General features: G+C 40.7%; 1 protein-coding gene across 3 annotated transcripts in view; it reads left to right on the forward strand.

Annotated features, from left to right (window-relative positions):
• The window catches only part of slc5a9 (solute carrier family 5 member 9), a 148671-nt gene that overhangs the window by 99220 nt on the left and 35839 nt on the right, over positions 1-13612 (forward strand). For all 3 annotated transcript variants that reach the window (XM_047374797.1, XM_047374799.1, XM_047374798.1), the window contains 2 exons: positions 8343-8493; positions 8949-9117. In XM_047374797.1, the coding sequence (XP_047230753.1) occupies positions 8343-8493; positions 8949-9117 (320 nt within the window). The remainder of the gene's footprint in view (positions 1-8342; positions 8494-8948; positions 9118-13612) is intronic.

The following is a 13612-nucleotide window of genomic DNA, read 5'->3' on the forward strand; positions in this document are numbered from 1 at the left end:
AGAGTAGAAGAAGAGCTGAGCTTGCTGCCTTGAACTGGGTTGATCCTTGCTGTTATGAAGGTTTGGTTTGCGGTAGAAAACGTTACTAGTGTTGTCAACATTCACTGTGCTCAGGTAAAAAAAATGGATTGGATGTGTTTTGTTTTACCAAAGATGACCCAAATGCAAATAAACCAAGCTTTTATGAATGAACAGAACAATAAATAGGAATAAAATATCACAGGGATTAGCTGCATCTGAGTGAGGAAGAGAGGAAGATATAATAACCAAATGATTATAGCAACTCCCTGATTTGGGAAGTTGAGCTATAGTGTCAACAAGGATTCGTCCAAAGTAAGATATTTTAGAACTGACTGGTGACCTTTAAGTTTATATTTTCTGAGTTAGTTATTAGCTTTTTTACTGATATATCATAGTAACTTGTGAACTCAGGCTGAGGGGTGTTTTCCAGTTTGGACATACACTATTAAAGTTACTGAAAGGAGTCAGAAACAGGGAAGGTGAATGAGGCGAGAAGTGCATGAACTGAGAATGATGAGGAAGGAGAGATAATCACCTGGTTAAATTTCTTCAGTTGTATTAGCCTCTAGCTCCAAATAAAAATAGTTGTTTTTTTTTGCTAAATATAGCAATTTTGGTATTTCATCAACTGAGGAAAATACTTCAATAATTAAACAAACATTAATATTTATAAGATTACATTGGGATTATCCTAGTTTCTCATCTAAAAATAACCAACTACTAAAGGGTATCTGAAACAAATATCCTATATTAATAGTTTGTTAGTACACTGTAAGTGTACTAATGTTATCTTGATAACATTGAATTCTTTTAATCTCTGAGCTGGCAATGTCCCCAGATTTAATTTTAGAAAAAATAATACAACTATAACTTAAACTAATAAAAACTAAACTGAAACTAAGCATTTTAAAAGAATAAACTAAACTAGCACACAAATTCAAAATTAAATTAAATTAAAATAAAACCTATTAAAACTGCAAAACTATTAAAACCTCTGATGGAACTGTGAAATACAACATAGGGAGGGACTGAACTATACATTACTACGATATGATGGAGAGACGCCGTATCAAGGGGTGAGAGCTCTTTCTACTCTTTCCCAAAACCATTACGGAGTTTTTGGTTTTTGTCCATCGGATAACATTGAATCGATGAAGTAAGCATCTGTTTAGGATGTATTTTGAACATTGGATATATGATAGAGCCACTTATGTTTTAGCTTTTAAAAAATATTATCTGTCATAAAGGAAAGATTATCTGTCCTGCAGGATAAGAGGACACACACACACACACACACACACACACACACACACACACACACCGGAGGATTGGAAGGTTCTACAAGGGGTGTGGGATCAAGGTCACGGAAGCTCAACCTGTCATCCTCTCAACCTGTCACTCACCTTAGAAGGGGAAGCAGGTGACGTAACTGGAAGGTTCTAGAACGTGTGGGTTGGGAGATGGGGGGAGGCTGAGGGGTCACTGGAGGTCATAATGTCAACCTGCCACTCAGCTGTCAAAAAAAGATGAATAAAACTACCAACTACTATTTTTTAGATTGCTCTACACTAATATCAGAATCTTATATACACAATTTGGGATTTGTGAAAGCTTTGTTTGATTTGTGCAAGTTTAGTAAAAGGCCGTGAAAATGGTAATGAAAAATTAGTTTGAATTGCTCTTTAACTGTTTCCTGAATCAGAAGACAACTTCAGCTTTGTGACCAGTCTAAGCATACTAGTGACTAGCCTCTCCAATGCTTACGCCAGCCTCTCCAATGCTAACGCCAGCCTCTCCAATGCTAATTCCAGCCTCTCCAATGCTAACGCCAGCCTCTCCAATGCTAATTCCAGCCTCTCCAATGCTAAAGCCAGCCTCTTCAGTGCCAACACCAGCCTCTCCAATGCTAACACCAGCCTCTCCAATGCTAATTCCAGCCTTTCCAATGCTAAAGCCAGCCTCTTCAGTGCCAACGCCAGCCTCTCCAATGCTAACACCAGCCTCTCCAATGCTGATGCTAGCCTCTCCAGTGCTAACGCCAGCCTCTCCACTGACAATGCCAGCCTCTCCAAAGCTAATGCAAATGGGTATTCTACTTCTCATTTGCCACCGCCTGCTGTTCAGTTACCAGTGCCGGCCTATTATTAGTCAGATCAGTAGCTGGCTTTAGAATGGATATAGCCTCCAGTAACAAGGAAGTAGCCACCACTTTTATGTGTCTCCACTCAACTCTCATCTGTTCTTTGTCTTCTAAATTTTTATGTGCAGTCTTACAGAGCAGAAATTTTAATGGTTCACAAATTCTTACATCTATAGAATCAAGATATGGGAAATCAGGAGGAAGACGAGGGAGGCTCAAGCACAGCTGTCAGGATTCATACCAACAAAAGATTGTTCTGTACTAATGAGAAATTAGATTTATAACTATATTTTGATATACATTTCTTATATTGTGAGTTCAAATGAGTCACCTCCTTGTAAGAAGAAAGCTCTACATGCACTGTTAGAAGATTCATTCACACAAAAAGAAAGAAAATCCACGCACGAGACAGCCGGAGATGAGGTGATAAGGTACAGAGCAAAGGAAACATTGCCTTTGACTGAAAATGCCATGAAGTGGTGGAGATCTAATGAGAAAGTGCTACCTCTACATTCAACCACTTGTAAATGGTACCTGTGCATTCCCAGCACCAGTGTGCCAGCAGAACGCCTTTTTAGTATGGCTAGCAGCATAGTGAAAGCAAAGAGAAGTGCTCTGCGACCAGATCATGTACTTGGTTACATGTGATCTTTTGTTAAACCATTGCTCTTTAAACCTAAAGAGAAAAAATGTTGGTTACATTTTATTTTGCATATTAGTTTTTTATTATTTTTATGTTAAAAAAGTAGAAAAAGCAGGTAAAGCTATTGTTAATTCAACTTGAAGAAATGTTGGTTGCTTTTTAGTCAAATAAAATGTGAATGCATTTGCCATTATAAGTTGTTTTCTTCTTTGTCAATATCTAATGAATTTAAACCTGATTCCCTTACAACAAGCAACAAGAATCTATAAAACTTTACCTGTCCACTATCCGGGTATTTGTTTCCTAGTCACAATACTTGAATTTCCCCCAGTGGGTCCGCCACCTGCAGGGGGAACTATGAGGGACCATTGCTAAGAGGATCAGGCAGCGGTCAACGGTGAAGACCTTTACGACCCGATCTCGGGATGCATAAACTGTCTCTAGGGATGTGGAATGTCACCTTGCAGGGGTGGAAGCAGCCTGAGCTTGTGCTTAAATCCTGACCCTTGTCAAGAGAATTTCTAGGCACAGAGGGGGTCTAGTTTGGGGACCAGTGGATTTTGTCTCTCCTTTTTGCAGATGATGTGGTCCTACTGGCCTCATCTAGCCAAGACCTACAGCATGTACTGGGTAAATGGTAAATGGACTGAACATATATAGCACCTTTCCAGTCATACTGACCACTCAAAGCGCTTTGCACTAGAGCCACATTCACCCATTTACTCACTAATGATCACCATGTCACTTGTGGTGCCCTGCTCTCACTAATGCGCACACATTCATACACCAATATGCAGATCGGTAGGCAATTTGAGGTTAAGTGCCTTGCCCAGAGGCACATCAGCATGTGGCAGGAGGAAGCTGGAATCAAACCCACAATCCTCGAATTGCAAGACGATCACTCTTCTCACTGAGCCACAGTTGCCTCCTACTTGCAGCCGAGTGTGAAGTGGTTATGATGAGGATCAGCTCCTCCAAGTCCAAGGCCATAGTTCTCAACAAAAGGATGGTCCTCTTCAACTTGGATTGGAGCTCCTGCCTCAAGTGGAGAAGTTCAAGTATCTAGGGGTCTTGTTCATGAGTGAGGGGAGAATGGAGCGGGAGATCGACAGATGGATTGGTGCGGCTATAAAGAGGATGCTGTCCATTGTGGTGTAAAGAGAGCTGAGCTGAAAGCGAAGTTTTTGATTTACCGATTGGTCTCCGTTCCTACCCTCACCTATAGGCATGAACTTTGGTTCATGACCAAAAGAACGAGATCCCGGTTTCAAGCGGCTGAATTGAGCTTCCTCCGCAGGCTAGCCGGGCACTCCCTTAGAGATAAGGTGAGGAGCTCAGTCATCTGGGAAGAGCTCAGAGTACAGCCGCTGGTACCAAGATATTATTTACATGAATCTGTTTGACATCAGTAAAATTCACCATACATTGTTGTACAACTGATTGAATTTAGGTGGTTTGATTATTTTTTATGATATCTTGTCTGCTTGTATAAATATGCAGAACATTGAGAATTAATCTGTCAGTGTTGAAGAAAAGCTGACAACTCAGTTGATGGCTCTGCACTTCGTTCGGAATGAAAGTGGGTAGGTAGGGTTCCATCCTACTCAACTGCCTTGGGGATCTCAGGAGGGCCTGCTGTTACTTGTTAGGACTGACTTATGTCTTGGACCTGAAATAATCCTAAACTCTGAAGTACAGTTTTAAAATATTTCAAAAGATGCTTTTGGAAGTGGATGCTGGAAATCTTTCAATAATGGTACAGAGAGCAATATAACCGGTAAATGAGCAATTTGACCGGTAAATCAAGAGCTTCGCTTTTCAGCTCAGCTCTCTATTCACCACAGCAGACCGGCACAGCCTCCTCATTAGGTTCTGGATGGAAACCTGAACAATGTCTCCATTTAGCCGAACCATCTCTAGGCCTCATCTTGAGTCCAAAGTGTTTATTGGATTTAATGACCAGTTTTAAGTACACATTTATGCCTTGAATTGACATTCACTTGTTTTCTTTTTTGTTGGTCTACAGTAGAAACCCACGTGTATTCACATCAGGAGTCCACTTGTTTGGTCAGGACCAAAAGCGGATTTTATTTATTTTTTGTTTGGTGTTTCGTTTGCTTTTACATCATACTTTTTGCAAGTGAACTACTATTTGTAAACAAAGGCACGGGGGTGATGATCATTGTTCCCACTTTCCCACTGGACAGAAATGACCGGGCCGGGACAGAGCACAGACCTTGAAAACAACTATTGCGTGCAGCATCTCCTTTCTGCATATTTGTGTCGTTATTAAAGCTGCAATATCATTGTGAGGATTCAATTCAATTGTTCAAAGATACTTTATTGATCCCCGAGGGGAAATTAGAATTCCAGTACAACCCATCCAAACATACATCATGACACAAGACAAGGGGGGGACGGGTCACCGAGGCTTTGCTGCCCACTCACAGGCGCTGCCCTTGCTAGATGAGAAAAGAGGCCACATTAGGTAAGTAGAGGGAAAAAAAATCATATTTCACACTTTATCCTTAGCAGGATACAGTTTGAGATTGCAAAAAACCTCAGCACAAAGAAGAAACAAGTTGACAAAACAACATCATGCCGGGAACGGTGAAGGTGGTGTGAGGGGTGCATATGTTTATCTTGAGCATGTGTGTGTGTGCAAGTGAGTGTGTGCAAGTAAGTCCATGAAGCACTGTCACAGAGGCCATTGTCCTTGATGGTTCGTTGGAATGTACATCAACCGGCCAAGTTCTGAGCAGGTCCACAGATGTCCTCAGGGAAGGGAGGGGGCAGATGGAGCAGAGCGTCATGTTTACATAACTTCCAGGAGAAGTTGAAGATAGCCAGCCATCAAGGCCGTGCAGGAGAGCCAGATTCAGAAAAACAATAATTATTTGGGTTAGGCTGACTCTTAATTTTCCGTCAGCCTTGAGAGTCTCACTGGTGCTTCTCAAAGGCGAATCCAAACAGCCAAATTCCTGGTCTTTCTGCCAGATCCGGGCGAACAACTTTCTCCAAGATTTATCCCATTTCACCCCTGAGTCCGGGAACTGCAACCTGCCTGCGATCCTGTGTAAGGATCACATCCAGTCTGCGATTCAGCTCACGTAACATCTCAGTCTGAGTGTTGATCGCTCTGAAGATCCCATCACACATGCCAGGCAGCCTTACAATGGCCAGAACAGCTGCTGACATTCTCCGAATTTCTCGATATGCCAGGTAATCACTGACTCCAAAAAGCAGAAATCCTGATATCAAACATCCAATTATATACACATCTTCCACATCCTCGACTGACATTATCGACAGACACACAATCCTCCACTTCTGCCAGGGCTCCATCGTGTATCCGGAGAAAAATGTCCTGTCCGGGCAGGTGGGCTCTCCCGACCCTTGTCTTCTCGTCGAGAAAATTTGATCAATTGCATTGGGAGACCAGCTGACCAAATCCATATTTTGGAAGAATTTGGAAGATGTGGAAAAAGAGGCTCCAAAAAAGACAAGAGACAGAGCTGAAGCAGGGCAGATATGGGAGGGGTGCGGGAGACAGAGAAAAAGCGTCCACCTCCACCGAGAGCAGGAAAGGAAGAGCATCTCATTCAACATGGGTTTTGCAACTTTCTATTCATATTTTGGAATATTGTAGGAGAATACGTGCTGCAAGCAAGACGACGTGCTCTTCGTGCCCTGTCCCACAACATGTCGGTAGCAGTGTTGCAAATCAACATACAGCTGATCAGGTATGATTTCAGTATAACTTACACCTTGCCTATTGGCTCCAGTGGCTTATTAAGTCCAAAGAGATGTATGTTTTTTGTAGTTTGGTCGGATAGGGTCCGGTCCATAATCAGATCATGAGCGAACCATACCAGAGTTTGTTTGGAAGCGGACCGAGTCCACTTTAAAAAGTGGGTCTCGGTCTGGTTGTTTGGTCCGGACCAGGGTTTGCTTGAGTGTATTCACACCTGCGCAAAAACGGCCAAGGGGGTAAACTAACTCTAGTCCGTTTAAAGCGCATCAAAAGTGGCAAGTGTGAATATACCCTCTATGGCCCTGCTGTGATTTTTTTTAAAGTGACAAATTCTGAGGTATGTGCAAAAATGTTTTGTTGAAATGCACATATTGCTTCCACTGAAGTGTCAAATGTGTTGCTTGTATTCCACATATTGAGACAATTGTCTTTATTACAAGATTGATTCGGCAGATATTTTCTTTTTGTGTATGTGGTGGAAAAAGATTTATTTACATAGAAAAGTTCAAAAATAAATATTTAATGTTTGTGATATTTTGATCATATTCATTAATATAAACCATTCATTCATTCATTCATTCATTCATCTTCTATACCGCTTATTCCATAGTGGGTGATGGGGGAGCTGGTGCCTATCTTCAGCAGTCTACGGGCGAGAGGCAGGGTACACCCTGGACAGGCCGCCAATCCATCCCAGGGCAACACAGAGGCATGCAGGACAAACAACCATGCACACACTCATTCACACCTAAGGCCAATTTAGAGAGACCAGTTAACCTAACAGTCATGTTTTTGGACTGTGGGAGGAAGCCGAAGTACCTGGTGAGAACCCATGCATGCATGGGGAGAACATGCACACTCCATGCAGAAAGACCCCAGGACCTTATAGCTGCAAGGCAACAGTGCTACCCACTGCGTCACCGTGCAGTCCCTAATATAAACTATTGATTTTTAATAAAAAAAAAAAAAAACAGTTAAATAATTAAGTTAATGCAACACGATTTACCTGGTACCACTGGCAAACGTTTTCAATTATATCCACTTAATTTCTTCAGTGTTTCCTACTTGCTTTCTTCTGTAGGGTTTACACAGTTATGCCAGTTAAATGGAATTTATTTGGTATTTGTACTAAATCATTTCATTCAGACATAAAAAATATGACTTACCTCTATACTCATTGCTGATGGTTTGTTTTCCTTGATTCTAAAGCTGTCATATCAACTCAGTAATTTTAAGTGTAACAATGTTTCACTAATTCAGATATATGTAGTAATAATTTTCATAGCTGGATCTATTTCTGAACATAGTTCTTTTGTTGATGTTGCATTACAAGGTATTTCTGTCTTTGCTGTTCAGATAGATTTTCATGAAAATACAATGGAAAAGTTATTAGTAACCAAATTAACCACCTTATTACGAAAACAGAAATGTTTGCTACTAACAGAAAGTTAAGATCAAGTTGTACCAATAGTGTTGGAAACACTTGGGTTTGTGACCTCAACATTGTGAAATAGGCTCCAGCTAATTTCAGCAATGCAGATGCAGAACGTTAAGAATGCGGTTCTAGAAACAATTATGTTAACGTTCACAACCCTCAAACACACAGGCCTCTGGTGGATTTTGTTCAATTTGATTTCCTTTGACAGTGCTATTTATTACATTCCAAACATTTGTTATCTTAAAGATTTATAATGTACATTTTTGTGTGTGTTATATATGAGTAGGTCAACATCTCAATTAATATTTTAATAATTAACATTGACAAGGCAAACTCTTTTTCACAGGTTTACGTGGTCTGATGCTGGCTGTAATTTTGGCTGCTCTGATGTCATCTCTAACATCAATTTTTAATAGCAGCTCCACTATATTTACTCTGGACCTCTATCACAGAGCGAGACCAAGAGCTTCAGAAATGGAACTTATGATTGTTGGAAGGTAGGAATAAAAATCACAGCTTAAATCTAGAAAGCAAATTAGGACAAAATATGTTACTGTCACTGACTAAACGTTCCTTGTTTACACAAATAACAATCTTTTTTTATTATCCCCTACAGTCATTTCCTTTTTGCTACACAAACCTAGATACTCACAATGCTATAAGTTTACTTGTGCACTCTGTCAGTGATAGGTTCAGATGTATGATGTGGTGTATGTAGGTGTTTATATAGGAGGAATGGGAAATAGCAGACTGCTTTTTAATTATTTTATATTTTTATATAGGCTTTTATTAATGTAGCTTAAATATATCTTCATTAACCAATCCCATGTCAAAGAAGTCAAACAAATATAATCTATCTGGTGCCAGCAAGAACTTGAGGCAATTGTGATTAAACCTAATTCTATATTTAACTTCATGCAAAATGCCATAATGCCATCATGTCTATGTTCAGGGTTTTCGTCCTCATCTTGATGTGTATTAGTCTGTTGTGGATTCCAGTTGTCCAGACAGCCAACAGTGGGCAGCTTTTTGAGTACATCCAGTCTGTAACCAGCTTTCTAGCCCCACCAATTACTGCCGTGTTCATAATGGCAATCTTCTGGCCTCGGGCCAATGAGCAGGTAGGTTCCAGATACACAAACACATAATTGTATGTAACACTTACAAGACCTTGACCCAGGGATATCTTTTCCATTCCCCTTTTGGCCGATATGTTGCATGTTTTAAATGTGTTCCTGTTCTAAAACAGCATATGAAATTTTGCAGAGGCCTTGTATTGAACAACTCATTAGAATCAGGTGTTTTACCAGGTAAAAACAGGTAAAGATCTTAAACATGCAGGACAGAGACACCACTGCTTTAATCCAAAGAGTGACAGTAATTTCTGTTAAACAGCTACAAACTATTTTTGCAAGCTATTCCTAAGTATTTCAAAAGCTGTTAGATTCTTTGCCATTAAGGGAGCAGTAAGGGCACTCATCATCTGCAGTGTAAATAATAGATCAAGTTTGTAATTGGGCTACCTTAATTGGCTCCTTTTGATGTGGAGAAGTGTAGCATCTCTACTCCTCATCCTAACTTTAAGGCTGAGCCCAGGCTTCTTACCATCAGAAAAATTGACTTGTGAACAAGAGATCAAGGTAATTTAACTCTTCAGCTTTAGTTTAAAGACTGACCTCCAACCCTAAAGGCGCAGTCCAAATTTTCCAGATTGAGAATTATAACCAGACTTGGAGGAGCTGATTCTCATCCTTTCTGCTTCACACTCAGCTGTCAACCTCATCAGTGCATGCTGAAGCTCATGCCTTGAAAATTCCATCAGAACCACATTGTCTGCAGAAAGCAAAGATTAGACCATGAGGTCTAAAACCCACACTACTCCATAAGTTCCTGGTGTTCAACAAGCAGTCAGAGCTCTTGTGTTTCCAAAACCGTATAATAAGCTATTCAAGGGTCACTGAGTAGTGTGGTCCCACAATAGTTGGAATACACTCTTCTGTCCCATTTCTTAGAAAATGAGACCACCAACTTGGTTTGCCACTTTGCTGATGTAGTCCCAGTCTCCCATGCAACAATTAAGAGGCAATGCCCAGATCTGCCAATGACTCTGCCACTGGGGGGCCTTTTAGTTACCTCCAGCTGCCACAATCTCTGCCTCCTCTAAGAAGGACATGGAGACTTGATTAAGAAAATCCTCAAAGTGCTCCAACCACTGCCACAATACCACAATATTCTTAGCCCCACCCATTTTCAATGGACACATGGCACATTCAAATTCTATGTTCCTAGCTTCCCTCAAAAGAAAAAAGAAGCTTTCATAGAGTTGAGAGTTAAAAGATCCTCCTGACGGCATCCTCTGTCAGATGTTCCTGGACAGCCCTCCTTTGGATTTCCCAGGTCTGTCAGACTGTTACAGGTCTGTCCCTCTCTTCAACCAAGTGTTCAAGACATAGTACAACAGGTCTGAAGATACTATTACAAAATCAATTATCAACCTTTGGCCCCTGGTGGTCTGGTACCAAGTACACTTATGTTTTTAAATTTCTAAACAGATTCAAAAACCCATGTTTTGAGAAAAACTGATATGTATTTTTAATTATATCTGGTTCTTCGGACATGACAGATTATAAATTCTTCTGGATGGAAGTGGAGCTCCTGGAAACATAGCATAGGTGCCATCATACGGTTCATGTAGTGGCAATAGGAAAGGTGTGTGCTGACTAGACACTTCCTGTTGACATTTAGCAGGAAAATTTTATTGTTCAGGAGGTTTAGAATCCTTTTCAATTAGACTGCTCTGAGAGGGTGAGAAAGCTGACTATAGGCAGTAGAAAAAACGAATTCACCTAATGTCTGTATCCAGTGTTCAGACAAATTAATGAGAGAGTTGTGTTACAGTAACCAGGGAAAAACCTAAGGTGATGGACTTGTGGGAGAAACAGAAAAGAAGCACACTTATGATTTTCTCACAAAATGTATTTAACAGGCTGAGTCTTCTAAAAATGATTAGGGAACTTCCATTCAAAAATACAGTAGCTCGGTTCCAGACAGCTGTTTACATCAGTATCCGTGTTATGATATTTGGGTGTTTGGTTTTGGTTTTCATTTATGTTTGTTTTCATTATTTCCCTGTTGGTCATTATGTTCCATATTGCCATATTCTATTAATTTCGCTGTATTCTTTAGTGTCACTTAGTTCTTCCCTTCTGGGCTTAGTCTCCTACTTTATTCCTGTATTCCATTCCCTGAGTATTCTAGCTCATTCCTTTTAGACTAGTGTTTGTCTTTCCCCAGGATTTAGTGTTTCTGCCTGATAATATACAACAAAATATATCACAAATAGCTCCACAGTTGTGAGGTCTAAATGCAAACTTTTGATACCCGTGTAAAGGTAAAACATAAAAAAATATTTTCCAGTGTAAGCAGCATTGCATCTGTTACTATGCCTTATGTATGTGTGATAAAACAAAGTAAATATCAAATGTTTTGACCCAGACCAAAATCTTTCTCTAAATAAACAATGCAAAACACAATTAAAACCTTGTGACAACCCAACAAATGCCTCAGATTTTATTTTTCATAAACATTTTAAATAAAACTCAAGCAAACTAGGACTGAAATAGTTAAATCACATTTGTTCCACAAATGTTTTAGTGGGCAGTGTGCCAGGTGGAGCTGGCATTTTGACGCATTTTATCCAAAAGTGCCCAAATTGTGCCAAATGTATTTCAGGCACATAAAAGAAAATCTAATCAAATAAATGTGGCTATTTCCATTGTAGGACTCTTTTTGTATAGGATGTAGCCTTTGGGCATGACATTTACCCTGTGTCATCATATATGTGTATATATAAAAGAAAATCGGTAATTTTCCTCTTTTGTACCATTATAAATGATTTTCAAGAAATAAAACACCACCGAACGTTAACGGAACAGAGTGCAAGCTAGCCACAGGGGCCTGTGTTTTTATGCAGCCGTAGATCCACTGACATGCAGACAAATACATCACGGGAGAAGATACTACAAAAACGTACCACACATTTCTGGAAAAGTCAGTTTCTTATGATACTGCACATGGGGAGTTGCTTCTAAAAGAAAAGTGTTTTTTGTAACGTTTTGTGTACAGAATCAGCCAAAGTGAAGGACCTTTAATTGTTATCGTGTGTGTTTAAATCCAAAAATCAAAAATATTTGTGCAAAACTCATTCTGGGAATTATTTTGTGAACATTAAAGTCTCCTCTTGTGACAGATTAAGGAGACAGCAAAAAATGGCTGTTGCTCTGCTCATACCAGTTCTTAACACAGGAGCTGAATAGAGATAAACAGAAACACAAAATCCAGGGCAAAAGACAAATACTAGTCTAAGCGTACAGGAGGTTGGCCGAGAGAACTCACAGGGGAACTCTGGAAACTGGAACCCATGAAAGTGCTCTGAAGACTGGAACCAAAAAAGGCAATCTGGAGACTGGAATCCACTGAGGAGCTCTGAACACAGGAACCCACATTGGAGCTCTGGAGACTGGAACCCACGGTGGAGCTCTTGAGACTGGAACCCACAGTGGAGCTCTAAAGAGTGGCGGTGGAGCCCATGAAGGAGCCCTGATTTAGTGGCCATGGAAACACTGGAACTCTTGAATGAACTCTGGAGAACGGCGCGGAACCACTGAAACTCCCCGCGAAACCTTCAAGGAACCTCTGAAAAAGGCAGTGGAACTGCTGGAACCTTTTGACTCTTTGAGGAACACTGAAGACAGACAGTGGAACTGCTGGAACCCTCCAAGAAACCCTAAAGAACAGCAATGGAACCGCTGGAACCCTGTGGGGAACCCTGGAGAATGGGGTGGAAGCAGGATGGATTCTAGACAGAGCTCTGGAGAGCAGCATGGAAGCTGGGAAAATCCCGGATGGGGATCTTGAGAACAGGAACATTCTCGAACCCATCTGAATACTTAGGATCAGGAATTAGAGACGCTTCATCATCAATCCCGCTGAGAACTCAAGAGCAGGAAAGTGAAACTTGAGTGGAGTTGGGCAAAATTACAAAAACATGGGGCACTGGTATATGGGCCTCTAAATTCAGAAATGTTACCTTGGGCCACACAATATACACTGTAAAATAGATTTCAGGAGGGCACTTTTTGGTCAAGAGAAAAAAAGGGCAGGTGCTCTTGCACCACCTAGTGTCCTGTCTGTACATGTCCCTGCTGATGATGATGATGGACCCAGAGATGCAGATTTCGATGATGATGATGATGGAGCCAAGACTGTAGATGGCAACAATGATTATGGTAGTGAGGCTAAATGCTGCAGAGCTATAGTGTATGATGCAAATACAACAGACAAAGGGAGCTGCTACTGTTGCTACAGTTATGGATGTAATAAATGCTGTAGCTGCCGATGAGGGAGATGTTGTTGCTGCTGCTGCCAATAAAGTTGGATGTGGGAGCTGCTCTATGTTGGAAATGTGGAGCAGGCTCAGGTGATCTGAGGAGACTTTAGCGAGCTCAGGGGCTCTGAGGAGACGTGGAGCTGGCTGCATTCAGGAGACATGAATCCGAATAGTTAGAATTAATTGGAATGAATGTACCCAACTTGAAATCTGTATGATTTGATTGA

The sequence above is a fragment of the Girardinichthys multiradiatus genome, chromosome 9 (genome assembly GCF_021462225.1).
Source record: "Girardinichthys multiradiatus isolate DD_20200921_A chromosome 9, DD_fGirMul_XY1, whole genome shotgun sequence".
Classification (NCBI taxonomy): domain Eukaryota; kingdom Metazoa; phylum Chordata; class Actinopteri; order Cyprinodontiformes; family Goodeidae; genus Girardinichthys; species Girardinichthys multiradiatus.